General features: G+C 42.7%; 2 protein-coding genes across 6 annotated transcripts in view; one reads left to right on the top strand and one right to left on the bottom strand.

Moving 5' to 3' along the window:
• The first annotated feature begins 366 nt into the window (after nucleotides 1-366).
• Nucleotides 367-2,180, top strand: insl5a (insulin-like 5a). Its single transcript, XM_037470000.2, has 2 exons — nucleotides 367-703; nucleotides 1,760-2,180. Exons 1-2 carry the CDS (start codon nucleotides 532-534, stop codon nucleotides 1,897-1,899), a joined length of 312 nt encoding a protein of 103 aa, XP_037325897.1. The 5' UTR covers nucleotides 367-531; the 3' UTR covers nucleotides 1,900-2,180.
• Nucleotides 2,181-3,691: 1,511 nt separating this feature from the next.
• The window catches only part of sgip1a (SH3GL interacting endocytic adaptor 1a), a 43,260-nt gene continuing 22,056 nt past the window's right edge, over nucleotides 3,692-24,895 (bottom strand). For 3 of the 5 annotated variants that reach the window (XM_062563271.1, XM_062563270.1, XM_062563269.1), the window contains exons 3-24: nucleotides 24,227-24,290; nucleotides 23,855-23,879; nucleotides 23,195-23,257; nucleotides 22,852-22,915; nucleotides 22,270-22,448; nucleotides 19,264-19,275; nucleotides 18,152-18,173; nucleotides 17,972-18,056; nucleotides 17,433-17,518; nucleotides 16,625-16,705; nucleotides 15,976-16,050; nucleotides 15,023-15,769; nucleotides 14,086-14,207; nucleotides 13,503-13,656; nucleotides 10,243-10,302; nucleotides 9,175-9,286; nucleotides 8,319-8,474; nucleotides 7,427-7,562; nucleotides 7,141-7,343; nucleotides 6,864-6,928; nucleotides 6,314-6,478; nucleotides 3,692-5,727 (exon numbers count right to left, since the gene is read on the bottom strand). In XM_062563271.1, the coding sequence (XP_062419255.1) occupies nucleotides 5,705-5,727; nucleotides 6,314-6,478; nucleotides 6,864-6,928; nucleotides 7,141-7,343; nucleotides 7,427-7,562; nucleotides 8,319-8,474; nucleotides 9,175-9,286; nucleotides 10,243-10,302; nucleotides 13,503-13,656; nucleotides 14,086-14,207; nucleotides 15,023-15,769; nucleotides 15,976-16,050; nucleotides 16,625-16,705; nucleotides 17,433-17,518; nucleotides 17,972-18,056; nucleotides 18,152-18,173; nucleotides 19,264-19,275; nucleotides 22,270-22,448; nucleotides 22,852-22,915; nucleotides 23,195-23,257; nucleotides 23,855-23,879; nucleotides 24,227-24,290 (2,699 nt within the window). In that variant the 3' untranslated portion in view covers nucleotides 3,692-5,704. Of the gene's footprint in view, nucleotides 5,728-6,313; nucleotides 6,479-6,863; nucleotides 6,929-7,140; nucleotides 7,344-7,426; nucleotides 7,563-8,318; nucleotides 8,475-9,174; nucleotides 9,287-10,242; nucleotides 10,303-12,691; nucleotides 12,752-13,502; nucleotides 13,657-14,085; nucleotides 14,208-15,022; nucleotides 15,770-15,975; nucleotides 16,051-16,624; nucleotides 16,706-17,432; nucleotides 17,519-17,971; nucleotides 18,057-18,151; nucleotides 18,174-19,263; nucleotides 19,276-22,269; nucleotides 22,449-22,851; nucleotides 22,916-23,194; nucleotides 23,258-23,854; nucleotides 23,880-24,226; nucleotides 24,291-24,895 lie in introns of all 5 variants that reach the window. The other 2 variants (XM_062563273.1, XM_062563272.1) reach the window with 2 other exon arrangements.

Here is a 24,895-nt window from a genome sequence, read left to right as displayed (position 1 = left end):
ATTGACTTTTTACCTCTCAAATCACTCAAACTGCTGTAAAGACAACGACAACGGTGCCAAACATCTGTTTGGCAATGACTTCTCATCACGTAATTAGCCATGTGGTGAAGTAAGTGCATCACATAATCACAGAAGAGGCTGCACTCCTCTCATGTGACTCTTAAATGAAGGTTGTAAAAGGCTGATAGTTGTCACTCTGCCGTTGATGGTTAAAAATGAGGATGTTGAAAACAAGCGGAAACATAAAATGACTCGACTGTCATGACAGAGCAACGATTGTCTGTGTGTGTGTGTGTGTGTGTGTGTGTGTGTGTGAGTGAGTGATTGGGATGGGCTGGAGAGAGAGCTAGAGGGAGGAGGCGGAAGGACACCCAGCATTGAGGAGCTGAAAGGTGGACGGTATATAACACATTGAGAGAGAAGCATCGGATCCAGAAGGAAGATTCAACGACAGTCGAGAAGATCTCAGATAACCAACTGGAAACAGGCCAGAAGTTTCTGGAACAAACCGGATCAACAGAGGCATCCAGCATGCGGGCCCTGGTGGTGTTCCCCCTGCTGTTGTGTGCAGCGGTGTGTGTGGTCCAGGTGGGAGCAGAGGTGAAGGCGGTGAAGCTATGTGGGCGGGAGTTCCTGAGGGCCGTCGTTTACACCTGCGGAGGATCCCGTTGGAGGAGATTCCCCGTCGAGTCGGACACGGATGGTGAGGCAAATTCGGTTTTTATTGTTGAAGTCTTTTTTGTGTCAGACTAAATTTCCCTCTCCTCAGTTGGGGGATGACACTTGTTGTTACACGTGTGTACAAAAGGGGGACTAATGCAGAATAACATAGTTGTATTTCTGAAGCTGTAGCCTTATATACATTGAGGCATTAGTTGACCATAAACAGGTGTTGATGGTTGTAATTATTCCCTTGGTTCATATCTGCCATTGAAAGATGCGGCACTCCCTCCAGTTGAAAAAAATAAATAAAATTCTGTCTGAAGCTATCGGAGTTTGCCAACTCAAACGGACGTCTCCCCAGGTCTCCTTTTCAGTAGGAAGTCCTCTTTATATATTTAAGATATATACAAGATTTTCATACATAAAAAGGCTCTCACTTGGAATACTTTGTGCATCTACAAAGTACCTTAGAAGGCCCCAACATCATCAGAACGAGTAATATATAAAATAGGATTTTTTTTCAAATTCATTTTTTCTTCAAACTAGATGATATAGACAGTTTTCTACTGATTTGGACCCATAACCGCTAAAGGTTTTCTTTACAATATTTCTCATATGTTCACGTGATATGATGCTGAGTGCTGAGACCTTCTTCAAAAGGGACAGAGGGACATTTTCCACGTTTGTAAAAACCACGCACGGCTCCCCACCCCCGTGATCGCACGTGCTGAACACTGTTAATTGAGCCTTTCTGTAGGAGTACAAGCAGACAGCTGCCCCCCCCCCCCCCCCCCCCCCATGCAGAGAGATTTGTCTGTGGTTTAAACATATCAGAGTTCAGGAGCCCACACAACAGCCTCTCTCCCTCCCTCCAACACAGTTGGGCAGTCATCAGTCACGGTGATTAGAAAAGAGAAGAGTGACACTGGAGAAGACAAAAAACACTCGAAGATCGATATTAAAACGGCTCTTCTTTACTCGGTTGGAAACGATTACGAGTTCTAGCAATGTACATTTGGGTAAAAGTGTTTACGAGCTAGTGGAATGAATTAAAAAGAAGCATCCCTGTAGCTTTAGTTGCATTTTGTTGTTCCAGGTTTGCCCACAGGGGAGCAGAGCAGTTTGGAGAGCACCACCCCAGGCTCCCAGATGAGCAGACGAGATATTAACAACATACTGACCACGGTGTGCTGCCAGGTGGGCTGCAGGAAGAGCGACCTCACCTTCCTCTGCTGAGGCTGACCCCCCCCCATCCAATGACTTCTCTCTCCAATATCCCCCCCAGAGATTGATCTGATTCTCAATGCTGAAGGCTTGAAAACACATGATCACTGTATTGTATTTAAAGTAATGCTCCAACCCATACAACCCTGTCTCTAATTGCTTTTAAAAATGATGTTTGGTGAGTTGTTACTTTAACTTGTGATTGTAGGCGTGAATGTGTGGATCACGTCGGTCTCTGAGCCCCATGTGGAGGTCACATGCAGCCACACAGACGTGTTCTATTGTGATATGAATAAACCTACATGCCACTAGTTCACCAGTCCCCCCGTGATGCATCAACCAGGAGACGTGAATGTCGGGTCAAACGTTAGTGTACGTTTGTGTCAAGTCATTTAATCAAATATGTGAACTGGACTCATTGGGAGCCCTACATGAAACCTAAGCTTCATCCTCTGGGTGGGGTCAAGAATGTCTGCATCAAAGGTCACGGCGATCAAACACATAACAGTGAACATACTAATGTCCCGCGTCCTCAAACAGACATATAGATCATGTCAGAGCTGCTTCTCTGTATGTATTCAAGCGCAAGACTGAAGAATACAAAGCGCAAACATGGTTCCAGTTATAACTTTTTATTGGATTTGGAAAGAAGCAAACTAAGTTTCTCAGTTCATCTTAGCATCGTTATGTATCGTACAAACAGCTTGCACACATGTTTTGAGGTGAACGGGACAGAACCAAAAAGCATTCTGGCTTATAGCACAACATAAACACACTCCCTACGCGCTTCTCAACATTAATACGGGTTACCGACACTCGGCACAACACGCCAATACAGTACCATCAGTCATCATGGATGCCCCAACGTTTACTCCACGATCTGCATGCAATAATTCATTACTGCAGGACAAAGATAAAGATCGGAAAAACCTTGCATCCTTAATTCATCTTTTAACAGATGCACAGGCATGTTGGTTGTGGTGTAGTGTTTCAGAACAGATGGTGGGAGGGTTACCTGGGCCTCTGTAGATTATTCTGTAGTGACGGTTGCACTGACAGCGTCAAGTTTCACCCAGGTTACAGCTCCCCGTCGGCCCACTCAACCAGATGGACTGAGATGACCGAGCCAACGGTCACCAAAAACAATGCAGGAGCTAAGGGCACCAATCACGGTCACCTTGCGTTGCTGGATTAAATGCAAAGTCAGAAAAAAAACCACAATGCTCTTTTGGAGGAACAAGTCTGATCAACAAGGGGGAGAAATCCGATCATTTCAAAAGCTCGATCTAATCTATCGCTTTGAATTGTACTGACATGTTGCCAATAGCCCTCTTGTTCTAAATTAGCCTTAAATGCTTCTAGGTGGGCTCTGAAAGGACCGTGATTGGCTGCGTTCAGCAGAATGTCGACATACAGTAAGTACAGTAGGGAGATCTTCGGCTTCACGTCACACACCTTTTTGTTCTTCGTGTCAGAGCGTTTAGGAAGTTCAACATCATCAGCACAGTGTTACACATCGAACAATATATTTTTTCATTTTTATCTGTTTAAAAAATATTCAACTTATTCTTAACTGAGGACAGACTGTCCAGGGTACACGCACATGAAATACAAAAAAAACAAAGCATTTTGGTCAACTTAACCTCGCTCCACAACCTCATTCAACTCATGTCATCTCACAGAGACCATTACAATAATGCAAAATAAAGCCATGGATTCAAGCGTTGTTTGGAAGATGGGGGGTGGGGGGGGGGGGGGGGGGGGGGGGGGTGAAGGGAAACGTTGAGGAATAACTGGACGTGTAGACGTGGGAAATTAGAATTTATTAATAAAAGCGTTTCTAATGAGGTTTGAAAAATAAAAAGTGCTGGTCCCAGTAAAGAAAACCTTTCCCTGTACTGGTACCACAGATGTCATCCCAGTTGATGACATGAAGAAAACTGATTTCTTTTGTAATTATCTTTACCTTATTAAAAAGGAGAAGTTAAACAGTTGGGGTCTGTAAAATGAAAAGCTGCAGTAACAAGATGGTCGGCTTAGCTCGGCATGAAGACCTGACACCGGGGAAAGCAGTTCGTCCCGCCTTGTCCAAAACAAGACACGCTAACCGCAGCGCTTTAAGCTCAATACGAACTTTCTCCTCTGAAATGCGCTGTTGTACAGCTGGAACAACGTAACATCACCTTAGTTTAGCAGGTTGACCGCTGCAAACGAGGCCGATGGAAACGACCACACGGGTAGTCATGGTCCAGAATATTTGATGTGCTACAGGAACAGCGCAGGAACCGCCAAAGCCAGAAAAGAAGGTTGCATCTTGATAAACGCGCCCCGAGCCGTTTCCAGTGTTCGTGCCAAGGGAACAAAATCCTGGCTCCAACCTCATACTGAACAGGCAAATATGAGTGGCATCAACTCTTGAAATAAGCAAACCAATAATCCCCAAAATGTCCCACAGTCTCTTTAAAGTGAGACCCTTGCCCATGGTATAACGAACTCTACATTAACACTGCTTTCACAAAGCATAAGCACAACATCCTGGAAGTTATTTATCTTTTTCTTTAAATGACCTCCATCACCCGTAAATATCTGGAATCTTCAGATGCACTCGAGTTAAAAAAAATTATATCTGAAATGAATTCAAAAATTATACTTTTTTTACTGTACACAGGTTACCCAACTTCACCAATAACAAAAGAGATTTCCAACATTTTTACCTTTAGTGGTTCTGAGATGTGTGATACCATTTAAATTTTATTCGTACACAGAATCACGTTTTATACAACAAATCATTGTCATCAATAAATAAAAATAGAATGCTGTGATGTACTCTGGAGTCTATCACTGCTGTCCTGGGAACAACAGAGAGGCTATCTGACAATACGAGGAAAACACCAAACGCCCTTTAAGATATATATTATTGATTTAAAATGACACTTTGTACACTTCTTTTGTTCCGATAGGAAAACCAGTGATTTTACTCTTCAACCAGTAAATTGATCCATCATTGCAGCTGCCTAACAAGGTAAAAATCTCTGCATGCGTGTGTATTCCAGAGGAATAAAAATAACAGTTTGATTGACTGATCAGTGCATTTAAATTAAAAAGTCGTGGGACCCTGTAGTACCGGCAGCTTTAGACAACTGTGTCAGCGTGGGTCGATATGCATCAGTAAATTAATTTAATTTATGGCTAAAGACACACAGAAGGCCAACTTCAGAGTGAGCCACTTGGGACTGCAGTCTCTGCTAATGAACGTGTAGGGCTTACAAAGCATTATCCTAAGCCATGCTTCCACTTAAACTAGCTTTAAGTGTGTCTTTTTAATTTACTTTGGGAAGTCAGACTTCGTGTCAGAGGTCGAGGTGAGTGTCTGAACACACAAGATGTTGTTTTGGGGTGAAATGGGTATTTTTTTGACGACAAGCAGCCGGTCAACCCGGACTTCAAGATCTGGCCTAGAACTCCACCTGTCCGTCTTATGTCAGGCAGCTGCAGTGAAACTTTAAAACACCACCACCACCACACACTGAGCGGAGGAGGATTGGGACGGAGGCACAGGCTTTCAGAGGGTGGAGTAACCCAGGTGTCTCTATGCAGCAATACAGATGTTATGAAATGAAAACAAATACCATCATCACATGACCTAGAACAGTTTCCACGATGCTATATGCAAGTTCTACAATACTGCTGGCGAGGCTGCGGACCTGTCAGGGGGCTTCAGGAAAGGTTAAACAATGAATGGAAAGTCGTGGTGTCCTCTGTGTCAACCCCAGTCCGCTGAGACGCTTTCGTACAGTGCTGTTTGCAGGAGTAGGGATTAGTTGTCGGCCAGGTATTTTCCTGAAAAGCATCGACAAATTGACACGTTTCAGTGAATTAACAGAACTGTTGTTGGTTCAGTCACACGGCATGATGACATAATGGTAATGAAACTAAAAATAAAGTGGTACAGAAGACTGAAATCATTCAAATCGTATTGGGCTACACTGACTATAGGACAACTAGACATAGCACATTTTATTTTAATACGTTTTGTTATGTGGTATTTTTTTTATTGTCAACCAGCAGTTTTGCAGCAACAAATCTGTAATTTATTGCAGCAACTGAATTCCGATGAAATGACCACTTAAAAAATGTGCCGAGCAACCCGACAGAACCTCAATCCGAATAGTAGACAATACACACGTTTTAACAGTAAATAAAAACTGAATGTATCCAACTGATTAAAAAAACAAAAAAAAACAGGCAGATTGTCTAGCGGTGATAGTTAGTAATTCATTACTTTACTTTTTCTGACAACAGTGGAGATTTAGAAAGGGTTTAATCTGCTGATTAAGTCCAGCTGTCATTCAACACTAACGCCGTTAATAAATACAATATATAAATGGATACATAGGTTGGTGGTTGTTTCTGCTGCTAAACTGACCTGCGGCGAACCTCTTCTTGATGAGGGAGAAGCGATATCCTGGCCCAGCCAGTTCAATGTCGCAGCCCGACAGGGTGCTGCCCTCGCTGGTGAACTGCAGTGCGAGGGCAGCCGGTTTACTGGGGCCTTCGGTGAGCTGAAAGCGCGCCAACAGCGAGCCCACGCCTGAGGGAAGATGGTGACTTTAGAGAGAGCGTTTCCACTATTTTATACAGTGAAAGGTTTAGGAGTAAAAAGCATTTGAAACAATTGATTGGTCAAGATGACGACAACCCTTTAGACAGATAGAGTTCTACCAGCTAAACTGATCAAGTTAGACTGGGCATTCTGTTTTGTAACATAAAACAAGCATTAGGCCATTTAAAGTGCATCCAATGAAGTGTGTTTCAGGACAGATGCACAAATCACCAATGAGTTAAACACTCCACATTTATCCACATACATTTTAAACAAAACTCTTAAAAAAACATTTAAATTCTTCCAAATTTAACCTATAGACACAGCCTGTTTTGTAAAGAATATCACTAAACTTGTATTATTCTGTACGTACCTCCATTTTCAGATTTCTGTGAGATATCAGGAATTTTCCATAGAATTCGTTGCTGCTCAGCATTCCTGTAAAAAATTACAAGAGGATGTATGAACACATTCGGAAAGCTACTTTGACCATGTGACCAAATGAGAGATAAAGTCTTTAAATCAAAACCTACATACAAATATGAACAGTAAATCCTTTGTTAGGGAACGATGTAGAGACCCTACCATGTATAATGTTCCTGTAATTATTAATATCTATCCACCACATCAGCAGACACACTAATCTGTACCATGCAGCAGGAGGTAAAACAGCCTGTAGTTTTGAAACCCCTCCGTTGACCGGGACGAGGAACTGGACGTTGTTGAGGGCCATCGGCGTCGTCATGGCCTTCCCGTTGTACTTGTAGTCTATCCTCAGGTCAGTGCTGGCGGGGTCACACCTCCAGCTCACCGCTAGATTCAAGGGAATCGACTGGTGCCCCTCCGTTGACACCTAAACAAAAAAAAGCATGTTTGTCAAAGCAGCGGTGTACGTTACAGACGTCAAGCTATAACTCCCCAGGGGGGAGAGCAGACCTGATACTTGAGCATGTCCACGTTGTAGTAGGTCGCCTGAGGCTTCTGCTCGGACACCTTCTTTAAATGGGAAATCAGGTTTGGCATGTTCACCCAGAAGTCCTTGGCGTCGGCCTTGGCCTGCGTGGTGGCGTCGCTGGTAGGAAAGCAGGATTGTGAGTTTGTGTATGGTCTGGTGAGCACACAATTAGCTGAGAAATCTGACGTCTTCGTATTTCGTAAAATCAAAGTACAGCACAGAGAGTCTTAGTTTAAAAAGAAAAGAAAAAAAAATCGAGTTTTACAAAATTTGCTAAGCATTTTCATCTCACAGTGAGCCACAAGAGGTCGGGCTTTACGCCGATTTTAAGGATTTGAGTAAAGCATTTTAGAAAAGACCAGTTATAAAAAATAAAAATAAAAGATTTGGATGTTTTTCATTTTGTTATTAATCAACGCAAGTCATTTTCAGTGAAACTGTTGACTATATGCATATTATTTTAAACTTACAATTGTACCTTTTGATGTTTTTTTATTGTGTTAATCATGATGTTAATCAGTTCATGCTGTACATTATTAATTTCATATTGATAAAACACATCATGACATACTGGAAGTGCGATAAGGATTTGTTGTGTGCAAACAAATATATTCAAATGTTATTTGGTGAGTCACACAAAAAGTTGATTAGAGTGGTCATTAACAAATATTTACACAAGAGGGTGATTATTTTGATAGCTGTAAACATGCTATTTTGGTGATATTAATACAAATTAAATGTGCTTTGGTTTTAATGAAGTTTAGTAGATTATTAACATTCATAAAAGTTTGAAATTACAACGGAAAATTCACAAATTGTGAATGTACTATTTGTTTGGAGAGTGAGGTGGTGAGCTGATGGTGGGGTCATTACCAGCAGAGGAGCTGGGGGTTAGGCAGCACATGCTCCAGTCGGCTGTAGTTGGTTATGCTGAAAGTTAGCACGGCGGGGGACGGGTTATTGGCAAAGTGTCGCGTGATGCCCGCCGGAAACGACAAAACCATCTCACCTATGACCTTCACAACACACCTGGGAGGAAGACAACGCATGTGTTAGAGACACAGAAACTCTACAGTACACATTTTATTGGAAAAATAAAACATTAGTTTCACATAAATGTAATATTGTTAACATTACAACCGTTTATTTAAAACACCTAGCAGCAGATAAGAAAATGTTAAGTGCAAGTTAACGTGTTTGTTAACCGCTACAGTGCAACTTCTCCTTTAAAAGCATCTAACAGCATATAAAGAGAATAACAATTTATAATCAATACATGAAAACAGCCAATTTCAGCAGTTTACAATACAATACAAAAAAAGCATCCAATATTGAATACATACACAAAATAATCAAATAAAGACTATCATCCATAATGTTAAATAAAAAGAATAATATATCATACAGTGTATGTAAACTGTTAACAGCTTAATAACACATTGATTGTAGTTTTGTAACACCATCATAACGGTCATTCAAAAAGAGTTTACCCTACAGATGCTTTATAAGAAAAGTTAGAATTGTGGCAATGTGTATTTACCACCAAATAACTGCGTTACTTAAACAATGAATCAAATCTTCTTCCTATAAATGTAAATTTGGGGTTCTAAAATGATTCACTAAAGTATTACTAACTCCAGCATCATCATTGAAGTACTGCTGAATAAGTTGAATTCAGTCACAATACTTTGATAAGTCAATCGATATGTGGAGCCGTTAGTTGACCTACTTGCTCGGGTCAGCTCCTTTAAAGAAGGCGTTGACCGTCTCGGTGAAGGCGGCTGCCACAGGAAGAGTGTCCTGAGCCCCCATGGTGAGAGGACTGGGCCCTCTGGAGCAGCCTGAAGGCAGCACACACACAGACACACAAACACACACACACACACACACACAAACGCACATTAAATAGTCTCCACATGGCAAGACACACACTCAACTGTTCCAAACAACCCATGAGCTGAATTCTTTGCTATCTTTCATGGTTGTTCTGGCAAAAGTCAGGGCTACATGAAACGTCACTGTATAGTAGCTTCAACCAAGTATTCAACAGTCAACGGAAGCCGAGAGCAGTAGATGCTAATCCCACCTCCCGAACCAGGACTCCACCACCTTCTCTCTACTCTCCCCAACCAGTAGTGTGAGGATGAAGTGAGAAATGGACACAGTGGAATGAAAATAAAACTTTGATATGAAAATTGAAATGAAAACAATAATTGTGTTAGTATGGTGTCATGAAAACAGCAGGTTATTGGTGAGGAAGATAACCATTTCTCTGTTCTTTGACTGTGAAGAATTTAACACATTTAAACACAAACAAAACCCTCTTCTATGATTACTCACACAGTATGCTACACTTTGACTTTTTATTGAATAAGCAGAGCTACAGGAGAGAGGAAAGAAAGAGAGAGAGAGAGAGATGTGCGTGCTTATTCCAGACATGCTGTCAAAGCAGAGTTATTCTGACAGGATCAGAGAGCTTTAAAGATCAAACAAAAGCCCAAAAACCAAAAGTAACGACAGAGAGATTAGTAAAGTACAGGAAGGAGGAGGCGCTCAACGCAGATGAAATGAGAAGGAACAATGTCAGGGAGAAAAGGCAGAGGAAGATATGACGGGGGGGGGGGGGGGGGGGGGGAGTTAGCATGGCGTGGGATAGGCTGAGGGAGGGATTATAGAGAGGAGGAAAAGGAAGGACAGGGAAGAGGAGGGCCAGTTTAGGGGAGGGGGCGTGAAGCTTGCACAAATGAGCCTCACAAGGGGGGGTGCGCACGCTACCCCTGGTGCAGAGAGAACTTACCTTCAAAGGTTAAATAAAACTTCCCTCTGTCAAACCATACAAGGGATGGCTGGTCATTTTCTGTGTGGGATTGAGGGGGTGGAGGAACGAAGGGAGGGAGGTGGGTTCCGGGGATAAGGTGGACGAAGGTGGGGTGGGGGGGGAGGGGAAGAGGGATGAAAGGGAGGGCAGTGGGTGAGGAGGTGTGAGAGGGGGGGAGAGGGGGAGAGAAGGACAGTAGCGTGAGTCTCGCATGGCAGGTCTATCACACGTCACAGTGGGGTGAAACGTGGAGGTGGGGGCCGAAGAGGGACAAGCCGAGGCAGGGGGCTCAGAGGATGGTTGTTTCCGCGGGTGGTTTCGTGCATGAGGAAGGACGGGAGCCTGGTGGCCTGAAGCCTGGGTGTGAGCCTGCTCCACGTGGGCCATTACAAACGACATGTTTAGCACCTTTCAGTTCATGTTTTCTCCATTACGCAACATGAACAAATTCAAGACCCATTTCTGGCGATTTAAAACTGCCGCTTCTCTCTAAGTCGGGTTGCTCGTATTACCGTTATCTATTTTATGCTGCAGGGGTCAGCCATGAGACCAAGACCAGTGGGCTGGGGAGGAGGGGGCCGTGGTGCATAGGGAGAGAAACCCCGCATCCCAGTTTGAGGGGCTGGATCCCCCGGGGAACACAGTCCATGCAGAGCCTCACAGCGACAACAACCAAGCACTTTCAGAAAGTCATGGTTAACTTTAAAGTTTATCGCAAAGATATTTCCCGCCAGCAAAAGTTGGAAATGTATATTAATAATAAACAACACAACTTGATAGGACACAATCAAAATACATATTTCCTCTACAAAACATTCTTTTCTTAATAACCTTGAATGATTATTTTTATATGTAAAAAAAATATATTTTGAGTCAATACTTTTTTGAAAAATAAATTGAGCCTAACTTAATCGGATTAAGCCATCTCTATTATTTTAAGATTGTTATTGCCCAGAAAGTAAAAATAGTTTCCACCCGTTTTTTCCTAGTGAGGACATTAAGGTTCTACCAGGGGTGCAGGTGAAGTTTGACTGGAACAAGCACCACTATGTTTGACCGTATTTAAAACATGACAAAAGAACAAATAAAAATTCAAGCAGAAAGGAAACATACGTATACTTTACAAATGTTAAATCTGTGCCTTGAAGTGTAACACATAGCAGTGTGGGCTTGTTCTTGTGTGTGTATCCCGTGTGACGGAGAGTCCCAGCAGTGAAAGTGTGTTGTTGAGTCCATGGACTGACAGAGCTGGTGGATGATGGAGCGATGCAGCGCTTCGTGGAGAGAACAAAAGGGCAGGTGTTCAGATGGAGAGGGCGGGGTTAGGGGGGTTGTCATTTTCTCCAGCTTGAGAGTGCATGAGTGACAGGTGTGCGCCAGGGGGTCAAGTAGTGGCGATTGGTGGAAGTTGAGGCTGCGCCGTGCTACTCCAGCGGCAGAGAGAAGGTGGCATGAATACCAAACAGCCGCCGCTTGTCTAATTCAGCCTAATTCTCATGCCAGACTTCAAACAACTCTGTGAGCAGCAGCTCTGAATCTGACAGTATGCGTGAGAGTGTGTGTGTGTGTGTGTGTGTGTGTGTGTGTGTGTGTGTGTGTGTGTGTGTGTGTGAGAGAGAATAACTAGCAATATGGATCTCAAGGGACCACAGATAAGGAGCTCTTCAGGCACGCAAACACTCTGGTGATGCAGACTGAACGTTAAAGGTATCTGGGAGGAAATGCACTGCACTATACACACAAACAAAATATAAAAGACGCATGGTTGTCATGGTGACATGGCGAAACAGCCCCTGCTGCACAGTCATAAAACAGAGAGAAAAGTCTGATGAGCAGGCAGATGGGAAAAGGGGAGGGCACTCTTATAGAAAAACAAATGACAACATGTTATGCAATAGATGCAGCTTTTTGTGTCAATACTGCTTTTGCAGATTTTGTCCGCGGGTAACAAAAGAGGTAAAAGAGAGCTCCAAAAGAGATGCCATCATATCTATTAAATACTTATACTTAAATATGTGATGAAAGGTAAGAGTTGGAAAGGGGAAAACAGTGAAGAAAAACTGTTTTAATGACTATGAAAAGAATAAAATGAACACCTTCCTGCTCTGCAAGCTAAACCTGATGCAGACGTGTGAAATAGGTATTAAAAGATAATTAAAAGATCAAATATATTTTTTACACGAATAATGGAACTGTAACAGAATGTGGGGGAAAAAAAAGTACAAATCACCTCACTGTCCAGAATCCTGAACACTTGGACTGACTTGAGGAAGCACGACAACACTCAGAGTGTGGGGGGGAGGGGGGGGGGGGTCCATCTACGCTAAGTGCACTATGCATAAACATATCAAACAGATAAAACACTGAGGCAGAATCTCTCCTCCCCAACCCTTCCCCCTTTCTCTCCCTGAGGAGATCTTTACTATACCTGCAAACGTATCAAAGTGTCTCTCAAAGGTGGGCAGTTTGTCTACATAAGCATCGTCTTCTGACAAGCCAAAGGACAAATAAAGAGACAAACAAACAGCAAAACAGAAAAAAAAGCAAATCAAACCAAGGAAAAATCAATCATAAGAAAAATTCTGAAAAGAACGTGAAAAAAAGTGCATTTTTAAACAAAAACAAGATGAAAATGTCAAAAAGCACTGAAACTGAATATATATTTACTTTTCGTCTCTGATCATTTAAAAAAAAGAAACCTCCAACCACAGACTATTTTCACTTTTATCTTGGTGCCTCATGAGTGTGTTCTTTCTTAAATCTACTATGATTATCCATCATAGTTGGCTATTATCCATCCACAGTTGGTGTGTATTCATTTTTGTTTGTGCACACAATCTGTGACGGTATAGTTATGGTCGGACTAGACAATGTTTATGTAAAGGATAACAATTCCTTGTATTCAAATTATCTTTAGGAGTTATTTATTCTTATTTCAAATGAGTGAATGGAAAACAAAAAGTAAATAGTTGCAGTCGCGATTTACAGAATCAATCTCCAGAGAGAAGCTGCTGAAATGGATGGGTGGTCATATGCCACAACAAATGTTGGTGCTTATTACTGACTTCATTTAGTAGATTATCATTTCCAAGAAACTGTCATGGTTTCCAGAAAAAAAACAAGGGTAAATACGGACACAACTGCATGCAAGAGTGGAAGGAAGGACAGGGCCAGTGCATAAAATCAATAGTGAACTTTTAATGTTGGACAGGCTCAATGACGGTTGAAGGCTCACACACCTGACACGGACACGGAGAGCTCTTTATTGACGGTGGGCGTGGTAGCGGCACTCAGGGAGTTGGTGGAGGAGACGGAGGAGGTGCTCTCGGCCCGCGCCAACGGGGCGACGGGAGGGGGGCTGGCAGAGTGGACCGGCGGGCTGAACGGACGATTCTGAACAGAAGGAAACATTGTTGGTTTAGCAAAGTCAATTTAGACTGGAAAAAAAAAAAAAATAAAGGCATGAGAGAATCAAGCATGTTACCATTGCTTGGCATTGGTAAAGATATTTAACAATCAAAAGGGATTTGAAAGAATTTTTATTAAGCTCTTATTGTTCCCTGAAAGCTTTCGTCAAACCTAGTTTTACCAAAAGCAAGTTGTACTGTTGTATTTGAGGGAGTTGGCGTTGCAATGGAGGTCTCCTGCTAAACCATGCAAGGATGGTAAGAGCAATAGTTTATAAGAGAAGTCACCAGATCTTAATTGACCACAACTTGTTGTCACACAGTTCAATATTAGTAAATCAGCACCAAATAGTTTGCAAAATACCACAACACAAACATGTGAATCAGTAGTTAAACTATAAAATGGAACACCCACTGCATCTCCTGCAGCTGGTTTCCCTGGAGGAAGTTTGGGCCGTGAAGGAGGGCGAGGAGGAGGCTGTGGTGGGGTTGGGTTGACTGAAGAAGGAGTGGCGGGTCGCACCGGCGAGGAGGAACCTGCAGGACAGAAAAGTAACAGATTACATAACAACAATTATAAGACACTCACTCATTTGGAAACAGCTGCAGTATAAATGCAGAATAAATTTGGGCTGAATAGGATCAGACACAGTGGACAGCATATTTTCAATATTGTTTGGGAAATATACTTCCATGCGAACAATGCAACTGTAGCGCATATTATTCTACTGTAAACAGATGCACACCTCTATAAAGGATTAAGAACAACCTCCTGCTTTAAAAGCTTAGTTCTTTTCAGAATTTACTTGTTTGTTTGGATCCCTGCTCACACAATTATTCCATGTGTGTGCTGCAATAATAGACACTTGAAATGTCCATCCTTAGGAAAGTTGCAAACAAGAATACACTCAATAGGCAGTGAAAATTCAACTAAAATTATTCATGAGTGAAGTCTGACCTTTAAATACGAGGCAATTCAGAACAATCTGTGCTGACACAACAATTTAGCAGCAGAATGGTCGCATCTAACTGGGCCAAAACATGACCCCTTTTCCAGGGATCAATACAAATGTAGATTTGCGATTCACTGTATGGAAGTTTGACAACTAGGATGGTTCGAGCCCCTGACAGGAAATTTAAACATGGTGCAATAGTGGCGTACAATCCAGTCTCAACTCCTGTCAATCCCGTCACAGTTGTTTATTTGTATGGATTGTATTTAGCTGGTGTGATGACCAGGACGTTGTCTCTTTCTTAGCTTTCATAATTCCATTTGTGTACAAGTGAGAGTCAATCCAAGCTCTAAAAAGCCTTCCCTCATATTCTAGTTAGAGTCATGACGGACTACTCACCACTATTTGAGCCACCTGCTCCAGATGTGGGACCCGGTGACGACACCACTGCGCGATATGTGGGGGGGGGAGGTGGAGGAGGTGTACTCCGGCTAGCCTGGCTGGCCTCTTTGGGCAAGGGGACAGTTTCACTTCCATCCTCTTTGGCTAGGGTGAAGTCTGAGTTCTTGGGCTGCTCCTCCTTAGACGGGACATGAGGCGGAGGGGTGGAGCATTTTGATGGTCCATCGGTGGGAGGGGTGCTCGCTTTTGGAGCAGGGGCCAGTGGGACGCTGGAGGAGGAGTCAATTGGAGGGGGTGAAGAAGCGGGAGGAGAGGCAAGTTCTTTTGGAGGTGCATAGGGAGGAGAAGTGGCAAGTGAGAGAGGACTTTGGACTTCTGGGGTAGGAGAATATGAATGGGCAGGGGGGGCAGTTGGCTCCTCTGAGGAAGACGGGGAGGTTGGGAGAGTAGGCAGAGGTTCTTCCTTTGGGGGAGGTGATTCAGGGAGCGCTGGTGCATGGTCTTCTGAAGGAGGGGGTAATGTAGGTAACGGTGGGGCAGGAGATTGAGGTGGAGGCGGGGAGGCTGGTAGGGGAGGTGTTGATTCCTCTGGTAGTTGTGGCTGCTTGGAAGATTCAGCACTGAAGCAGACCCACGTGTCACCCTTCTCCTCGCCAGCAGGGGGAGGCTCTTCTGGTCCAAAAATGTTATCCAAGTCAGCAATTGAGGGCTTCCTGGTGGAACGGTCAACTTCTGTTACCTCATCTGAAACCAAGACAACCAGGGACCAATCAAAGGCTGAGTTTGAAGAGATGATCAGTTCACACACACGCACAGGGCAAGAATGGCAGAGATAGAGCCAGGAAGTTGGAGATAAACGCGCTGTTGAGATCAAATGGAAAGCTTTTTACCCCAAAGTGATGGTGTAATATATATATATATATATATATATATATATAATATACTCTTACCGGTGCCATCTGCAGACGGAGAGCCAGTCGATGGGGGGGAAGTTGCAACGTTCTTGGGGGGAAGTGGAGGTGGAGCTGAAATAAAATGATAACGGAATGAACATCCACAATCTTTAATTTGGATTGATTGTACAATTCATTTTGTCGGAGACATTTATCACTACAATTTATGGTGCGCTTCATGCAACATAGATAAGCCTAAAACTCACCTTTTTGCAACAAAAGCATTAAAAGTTTGGATCAAAACAGGAGGTTTTACCACACCCGCTAAACCCAACAAAAAGAACTTCCCACAAATCATCAACCATGCAACAAAGCACATTCAGTCTCTGCCATTCCAGATGCAAGGAGGAGGCGAGACAGGATGGATCAGTGCGGAATGGCAGACAGGTACTGAACCCCCCCCCCCGTAATAAACCAACAGTATGAACCATTTGGGGTGTGAAATGGCTGATGACATGAAAGAGGATACACCTGTCTGTTTGTAATAAAAAGCATATTGTTATCGTCACACAAGTGTTTGATCAGGTCTGTTGGTTAGATGATGATGATGATGATGATGATGATCATGCAGGGAGATGCTGGATCTGTGCAGTCATTCCGAGGGCAAGAGGCACCGAAAAAAATGCCCGAAATTAAGAAAACTTACTTCCTGTGGGGAAAGATCTTGTCAAAGAGGATTCAGGCTCTGACAGAGGAGCCCCCCAAGGATCAGACTCAGAGACACCCACTATGTTCAGGAGGGGACAGAACAGGCGGATTAAAGCCTATTTATTTGGTACACAGAGGGGCACCTTCGCGTGCTGTAAAGGCTCCCTTCAAAGTACATCCTTCAAAATGAACCAATAGTGGACTCAAAATCTCTCTAAAACTCATTTCAAGAACAACTGAACATTATAGGGTGTATTAACAACCTAATAAACTAGCAAATGATAATGCATATATCTCTTATACAAATGAACTAGACAGAAATATTCAAATCCCAGTCTGTCTTCATTAAAAAACTGATCAGTCTCCAAACTTTCCGTGAAGATTTATTAGATTTACAGAGGGACTTTGTGCGAGTTATGCCTGACTTGGTAGTTGCATAACAGCAAGGCGCTCTCCAGCAGCCTGTACCACTAAATCCTTCTGGATTGGCTCAGAGCTAGTGAGAGCACAGTCTGCATATTAACAAGCTGCAGAGTGCACATGATCAATTTTAACTTTGACCTCAGCAAAGACAGTTGGAGTGAGTCCACATCTGGACAGTAAGCCAGGAAGAACAACAATGATGAGCAATAGGTGAGAGGGAGGGAAGAGAAAGAGCAGGGCTTTGGTGGCAGCCTTAAAAAGACAGTAAGCCCCGTTCCTTGTGTTGCTACCAAAATTGTACAAAAACACAACAATTGTTAACACAAACAGATCCTACACAGAGACATCTGTAGAGAGAAAAAAAGCACAGAGAGGAGGGTTACCTTCAGTCTTTGGTTCTCCAAAGGCGGTTTCCAGTGGAGGCCCAAATAAGTCTGTGCGGTCTTCAGAGGCTGCTGTTTTCTGAGTGCTGCAACAGCCAAAATGGTAAATATGAGAAAAAGCGATGTGTGACGCGACAGCTACAGGGAACAGCATATATGAGGTATAGATTCTATAATCCTACTATGCAAAGGTTAGAACATTTTAAGTGAGGCCACATTTCTTTTTCATCCCATCTAAATTTCTACATATCTCACTTGGAATGTGATTAAACTATATTTCATCCCTTGAACAAAGGCCTCCCTTTTGTAATGTACAAAAACAAATGCAGATGTATTTAAAGCATAATACTCCTCGCTAAATGGGTCAATAATGCCAAGCCTATCCAACCATGACCGAATATGTCACGGCTTGGTGGCTCTAATGTGCAGTATATGCAGCACAATGACATTGAGGGATCAGCAGTGACCCATGCCCTATGAGACACATATACACCTTAACATTAAGCCTGTCCCTTGCCAGGGAACAGTGAGGTGCATACCTGGGGGGTGGTAGTGCTGGAGCTGGTGTGGGGGCCACTGTGGGTAAAGTAGGGACGACACGTCTCGGTCTGGCAATCTCCTCATCTGGAAGCATAATTATATCAATTTAGCTTGTGTGACCCTTGCATTGCATTAAATTCAATTCACAATTATTAAAGTGGCCCAAGAATGATACTCACTGGAAGGGTTCCTTTTCAAACCCTGCAACAGGACAAGATGACAAGAAAATGTAAAAACAGTGTCACGAACAACTGAAATATTACATCAATTAAAGCAACATTAGTCCATGTAACTAAAATCCTGCAGAGGCCCTTTATGTAAACACAGGTGCAAACACATCAAACCGTAGCATATAGAATGGCAGTCCAAGATGATCCACCATTCATTTCATTGCTGAAAGCAAAGTGGTTCCTACAGAACGCTGATGTAGGCTGTACAGTGGTGAAGGTCAGGAGACTAACTGCGGCCTCGGTTTGAGTTAATCTGAAGAGACTCGTGGAACAGCCTGTCCGGCTACAAGCTACATCAGAGAAGGCATTACGAAAAAACACACAAACACTGCAGTACAGAAAAGGGTTCTGCTGCAGGAAGAGGTTTGCCTTTATTAGACAGAAGAGACATACGAGGATATGAGGAGAGAGAGGGAATGGGTCACAGGCTGTACACCGTGTGGATATAGGTGTCGCTAAGGATGCAGTATAAGTTAAGGAGACCCCAATAAGATGATAAAAAGTCCATAACAGTAATATCGCTAGTGTCACTTAAGAAAATTACCACTGCTGCCAGCATTGGTTTGAAGTATTAAAGCCTTTGAAGTCTTAAGAAGCCAGCGCTGGTACCAGAGAAGGTTTGAGCCTGATAACGAGTAAGAAGGTTAAGAGAGAGAAATCATTCTGTTGTTGAAGAGACAACAGCCCCATACTATTGCCTCTCCAGCCGTGACACCCCTTCTGTGCAAACACATGTGGGAATTCCCCATATGATGGACACGTGAGGCCAAGAAAGGCAGAGGGAAGATGATGAGAGGGGTACCTCAACTACACTCCAGAGAGCAAGCATGAAGCTATTAAAGATGAAAAACAAGCACACTAGAGCTGGAAAGTAATATAATATATCTATACGTTTTGACATGAATGTTGAAACAAATCCGTAAACAGCTGTGACCCGTTGCCTACAGCCTTGGTTTAACTCAACCAACTCCAAAGACAACGTGAGGAACAAAAGGGTACAAGAAGCATGGGACATATTTTTGAGCCTGAACCCAGGAAGACGGAAAGAAAAGGACACTTACCGGGCTACGTCTCTGTGACCAGCAAAAAGGAAGAGAGAAGAGACACCTGGTCAGAGAGTGACAAATCAGTAAAGCAGACATCCTACACATGAGGAGAAGAACAACTCAGAGTCGGGGTTCATAATCATTTGGTCTGAAATTCCTTGTGCGGTGAGGCCTTCAAATGAATAGGAATATTGGCCTGCATCTCAAATGTTATCTATGAACTTTTCCCCTTGCTTCATTGTTAATATTTATTTATCTACCCATCTCTTTATTATATAAAAAAGCCTTTTCGCTCATAGTCCCCTGTCATGGCATCTGCCCCCTGTCGGCCTCTTTAATGTCTGATAAAATCTGTCCCCTCTGTCTCATATGAAGCCTCCATCTGCCCTCCACCAGTCCTCCCTCTATGCCTCACTCTTTCGCTTATTCCAGTTGTGCAGTGAGCCATGAGTGATTAACGCAATGCAGCAAGGGGGTGGGACATGCTGGTGGAAAGGATCCAGTCTATTGGGTAAGTTGGTGGGGGACACAGCGCAACACTGTTGCTTAACCAATCATCTTCTCTGCTGTATTTGCAATCCGAAAATGAAACAAGACTTCTTTTATTTCATTTTTAAAATTCAATAAAGCCCCACTAAAAATGAAAAGTGCAGTTACAGAGCCAGATCATATCTGAATAGCTGGCAGTTGACGGAGGGGACTTTGTGTAGAACTGACTCCACCGGCAACGGCACATATTTTACGATACACGGAATAATTTATAAAAGTGACTCCATTTCTGACCCTTTTTTTGCCTCCTGAAGTGTATGAAGTAGTTCATTTGGGCTGAGCACACTTGCACTTAAAGTACCAAGGCAGAAAAATCAACATGTGCCAAACAGTATACTGCATGAATACATCACCATGAGGAAACAGACTCCCACCAACACATAACATTTCCCTATTCATGCCAGGCTGATAATAACGCCTACAAGTACTTGAAACAAGCCCTTTGCAGTCAGCCTATTCTCAGCAACACGGAGACAATTTGGTGTGAGAACATTCTTAGACCACAACAGCATGCAAAGCAAAGGCTTACCGGACTCCTCTACAGAGGTTCGCATCATTAGAGACAGCCAAAGAATGAGAGAAATAAAAAGAAGGGAGGGGTGGGATAGTTAGAAGACAGAATAGCACATCATCTTTGCGCAATGTGGGAAGCTAATAACGACAGATGGAGTTTGAGTAGTACCATGGCTCCCTTCCTGCATCGACTTCACCGACTACTCCTCCCAACACGATGTGAACACCAAGGTTTCATGTGAAATGAGCTCTTAACCAACGTTATGTGTCCCTATCACATGATGATGCATACATGCATAATATATGTGTGTGTGGTCAGAACTACCTGGAGCTGAGCAAGCTCAAAACTGTGGAGATGACAGCGGACTTTAGGAAGAGCCCCCCCACCACTTCCCCCCCCCCCCATCATACTCAACAACACTGTGTCTGCTGTCGAGACCTTCAGGTTTCTGGGATCCACAATCTCACAGGGCCCGAAGTGGGGCTCAAACATCGACTCTGGGACTCTGGGACTGGGAGGGGTTGTGTGACTTGTGTCATTTATTTGTGAGGGAAAGCCTCTAGCTAGGCAAACGTGAGGCTAATTTGAACTGGTAGACGGGCAGTTGTTCAACCACAGGCCAGAAATGACAACGTCAGGATTTTTGAGTTGAGATTACTTTATTGCATTAGATGAATTTCAGACATTATGTGGAACTTCATTTAGTTTGTCCTGTATTGGGTTAAGTAACGGTTCATAACAGCCCTAAAAGTGAAAATTTTAACAGGGCTGCAACCAAAATGTATTCATTTTCAATTGATCTGTTCATCATATTTCTGTTTAATGGATTAATCCTTCCAATAAAATGCCAATAACAACGGGGGAAAATGGCCTTCACAATTTTTGATGAGCCCAATGTGATTTTTTTAAAGTACTTATTTTGTCCATTCAACATTCTCAACTAAGATCCAATAAGTAAAGAAGAGTAAAGAAGCAAATTCTCAAATTTAACTTTCTATTGGCAGTCCCCACCGGCCTCCCCTCAAACATTTCAACAATGACTTAATTGGAAAAGGTATTTGATTAATTTTTAAGAAACAAGCAAATCTCCCATCTACTACACACATGAACACAACCATTATCTATTTAGCCATTATCAACGCCTGATCACTTAGACAAAGCCAGTGGGTAAAAACACAGAGCCTGGATTGGATTACTCTAAATCCGGAAGCTCAAATAACAACAAACTTTGTGCCTACTTTCCTACCTGAATTATTTAAATGTGCAACCGAACTAACTGTGCTCGCTGTAGATGAAAAGAATTACAGGCAGGGGAAGCCTGTTCCAGGGTTCCCCTGTTGAGAACAGACCAGGTAAAGAGAATGTGGGCTTGAATTTGGACTCATTAACTAAGCTGCTTCCCCTCAAAAAGGAGCTTCACACACACAGCAGCTCCCTGGTCTGTGGTCTCTGCCGTGGCGGCACGGCTGTCTTTTGTTAATTAAACAACACTGGACTAAGTGGGAAAACACTGGGGTCACTGACACTATCCCAAGCTTCATGAATGAACAAATTCAAACTATCATGAATGTGCTGACCTCACTAATAAATGTGTAGGGTACTGTCGCATTCTGCCTCATTAAAACAACTTAGTTCTATGAAGTTCTAGTTTAATTTTTTTTTTAAAGTGTGTAAATAGTGACCCATCCTTGCCTAAAACAAAACAGTGAGATAAAGTGGGAGACATATTGTAGAGAAAGAAAGCGGCACACAACATCAAGCAGCATCTTGGCTAGGGAAAAAAATAAAAACGTTCACAACACACATGCACAGCCATATCCGTGCACTAAATCTCTCTATTCTTTGAATGGGCCATTCAAGAGTGTGACGAAAGAAACCGAGTGACTCACACATGCACATTAGAACCACCTCAGCACTAACACGCATCCGACTGTCGAAGGGAATGAAGGGACACTCACCATCGGAGACGGGGACAGGGCGATGTTGCCTATGGAGGCTTTGAGCTCGTCCACCGAGGGCACCGAGGCCACGCGATCCGACGGCAGTGGCTTGATCTTGATTTTGAACTTCTTCTTGTGGTCCTCCTCTCCTTCTGACTCATCAGAGGAAAAGAAGTGGGCTTTCTTGATGGTAGGCGGTAGTGTGGCGTCAAGGAAAAAGATGCAACCCTTAAATGAAGGTCATCCAGGATTTGTAGAACTTAAGAAGTTTACTGCATGCCCATTCTCAGGATGATTAGGAGGAAATTGCAAAGTGATAAAGACAAGCAGCATCATGACATTTATTTAGATCTCTAAATCTGATATTTTGTAGACAATTATTTTAACCTGGGTTGGCTTTTTAGGTGTTAATGTAATGACAAATGTTTTTGCACAGATTGGGCAGACTCGGCTAAATTTGAGGGGGAATGAGATGTTTTCCCATGTGAATGACATCACATACAAACTTATCTAATTTCAATCCATAACTGGATTTGGAAGTAATCTATGTTTGGAGAGCCATGCTAACTTTCAAAAGAAATCATGCTGTTCCGAGGATATCTCCCTCTTCTGACTCCTCATCAGGTCGAACGCTGTAGCCTTCATCATCCACCTCAGGAGAGTTCTGAAACACAAAGACACTGTATGAAGCTCTCTGAATGTGTGATATAAGCTGTATACAAAAGTAATGCTAACAGACAAAAAGATGTTGATCAATTGTGCCATAACATCCAATCAAATGGTAGGATTGCTGTTTAATACAGTTTAATGTTGTAAAAGATAAGTTATACAAACTTCATTTTAAAACTTTTGCTCACTAATGTGTCAACAGCACACAGATGTTAGTGAATACATAGTAGTGAATACATTTTTTAAATCAGTACAAAATAATCGTATCACTTACATATCTTTCCCAGTCGATATCTTCATAGAAGCCATTAGGGGCCCCGTTGGTCTTCTTCTGAGACTAGCGAGAGAGACACTTTGATTAAAATCCCACCAGACAGTGACGATGCCTTATTCTGTTCTATCACTGGATGGATTTCTATTGTAGCTACTGTCACACGTCCCTATTTTCCTCCAAGAGACCACTATTTGTTCTGTTTTTTTTCACCATGGGTTATTATCCCAACATGTTGCTAATCATCCAACTGTGCTGGATAATATTTCAAGATTTAAATCTTGTCAAGAATCTCCAAAGGACTGAGGGGGATATCCTGTGCCCCCTCTGCGCCTCCTTGGAGAGACTGCTAACGAAACTACAGCTGGGACAGCAACACCGGGGGGTGACTGGTGAGTTGAAGATCGTACTGTGATGTCTATTACCAGTCTAAGCTCTAGACGTTAAACTAAATTCTAGTTTAATCTTCTCTAAAAAGGACTAGAAGTTACAGGCCAGTACCGATTCAACCTCTTGGGGTTCCTTGCAGGTAAAAAGGACACAGAAAATAAAAATGAACTCCATATCAGCAGTCTGGATTTCATCCAGTTATACACAAGAATATTGAAAAGTAATTTAATAAATGAAAGAACTGGCTGATATTAAATATTGTATGTTACTTACACCGCTGTCTCTGTCTGGGGACCCCCTGTGAGGATTTAAATAAGCAGAGAGAAAACAGAATGACATTCATTTAACATATTAACTCTTCATTTCAAATCAAGTGGTTTGCTAATACATGGAGCCAAAATATTGATAAAGAAATCCTTTCCACGGCGTGCTACCATGCCGACACGTTCATTCACTCATGTGTCGAAGCACAAAAACCTTTTTCATGGAAAGTGACTCATGCAGTTACAAAGCGGGTAAACATCTATCACGATACCAGAGAGATTGAGTAAGCACACCCATTACTTGAGTGATCGAACTGAACATTTAAGTCTTGCTGTATTTGCATGATGTTTAACATTTTTGCAATGGCGGATCAGGACTTACGTGGAGTCATTGTCCTTCTCTTTCTTCCGTATCCCAAAGGCCTTCCTGGTACGTTTTTTCAATCCTGAGGAAAAGAACAATGGCAAATTAAGAACACAAATGAAAGGCATAACGGCAATGTGGGTGTGGGTGTAGGGGGGTGTAGATCCGGGAGATTTAAGACCACAGTTTTATGTATTATTTCAGTGAGTGGCTGCATGGCGTGAAGGCACACACTGTCTTTCTAATCTGATGTCTTCATGGTCATCACACATGGACAGACAGCCAATCCTCAAGGCGTCATTATGAATGAATAAATCAATGGCACTTTAAAAATCAATGCACCAAAACTTTCACAAGAATATTTTAAGAGATCCGCTAACGGTCACTCAGCTGATAATACACAAAACTTCTGTAATTCTACACAAAGTGTGGATCCCGTATGACCTGATTCAGCTCCTGATCAACAATGCTCACCAAGGCAACGGGTCAAGAGCCGCTCTCATGGAGCTGCTCTAGTGGAGCTACTCAATGACCTACCATTCAAATGACGACTGTGTTGTTAAAGCAACAAGTGGGAGAGTGTGTTGTAGCTTTAAGAAAGTCTCAAATGGAACAATCTGAACATTTAGAAACCACAAATGTATCCCGTGAGCAAAGTGGGCCATCTGCACTGGTATAAAAAGAAAA

The sequence above is a fragment of the Pungitius pungitius genome, chromosome 7 (assembly GCF_949316345.1).
Source record: "Pungitius pungitius chromosome 7, fPunPun2.1, whole genome shotgun sequence".
NCBI classification, from domain to species: Eukaryota; Metazoa; Chordata; class Actinopteri; order Perciformes; family Gasterosteidae; genus Pungitius; species Pungitius pungitius.
This window is presented reverse-complemented; position numbering and strand designations above follow the sequence as displayed.

Excerpts from the sequence above, each read along its gene's own strand:
- insl5a (XM_037470000.2), top strand. The coding sequence starts at position 532 with ATGCGGGCCCTGGTGGTGTTCCCCCTGCTGTTGTGTGCAGCGGTGTGT. Across the intron at positions 704-1,759 it reads CGTCGAGTCGGACACGGATG|GTTTGCCCACAGGGGAGCAG; the intron begins GTGAGGCAAATT and ends TTGTTGTTCCAG.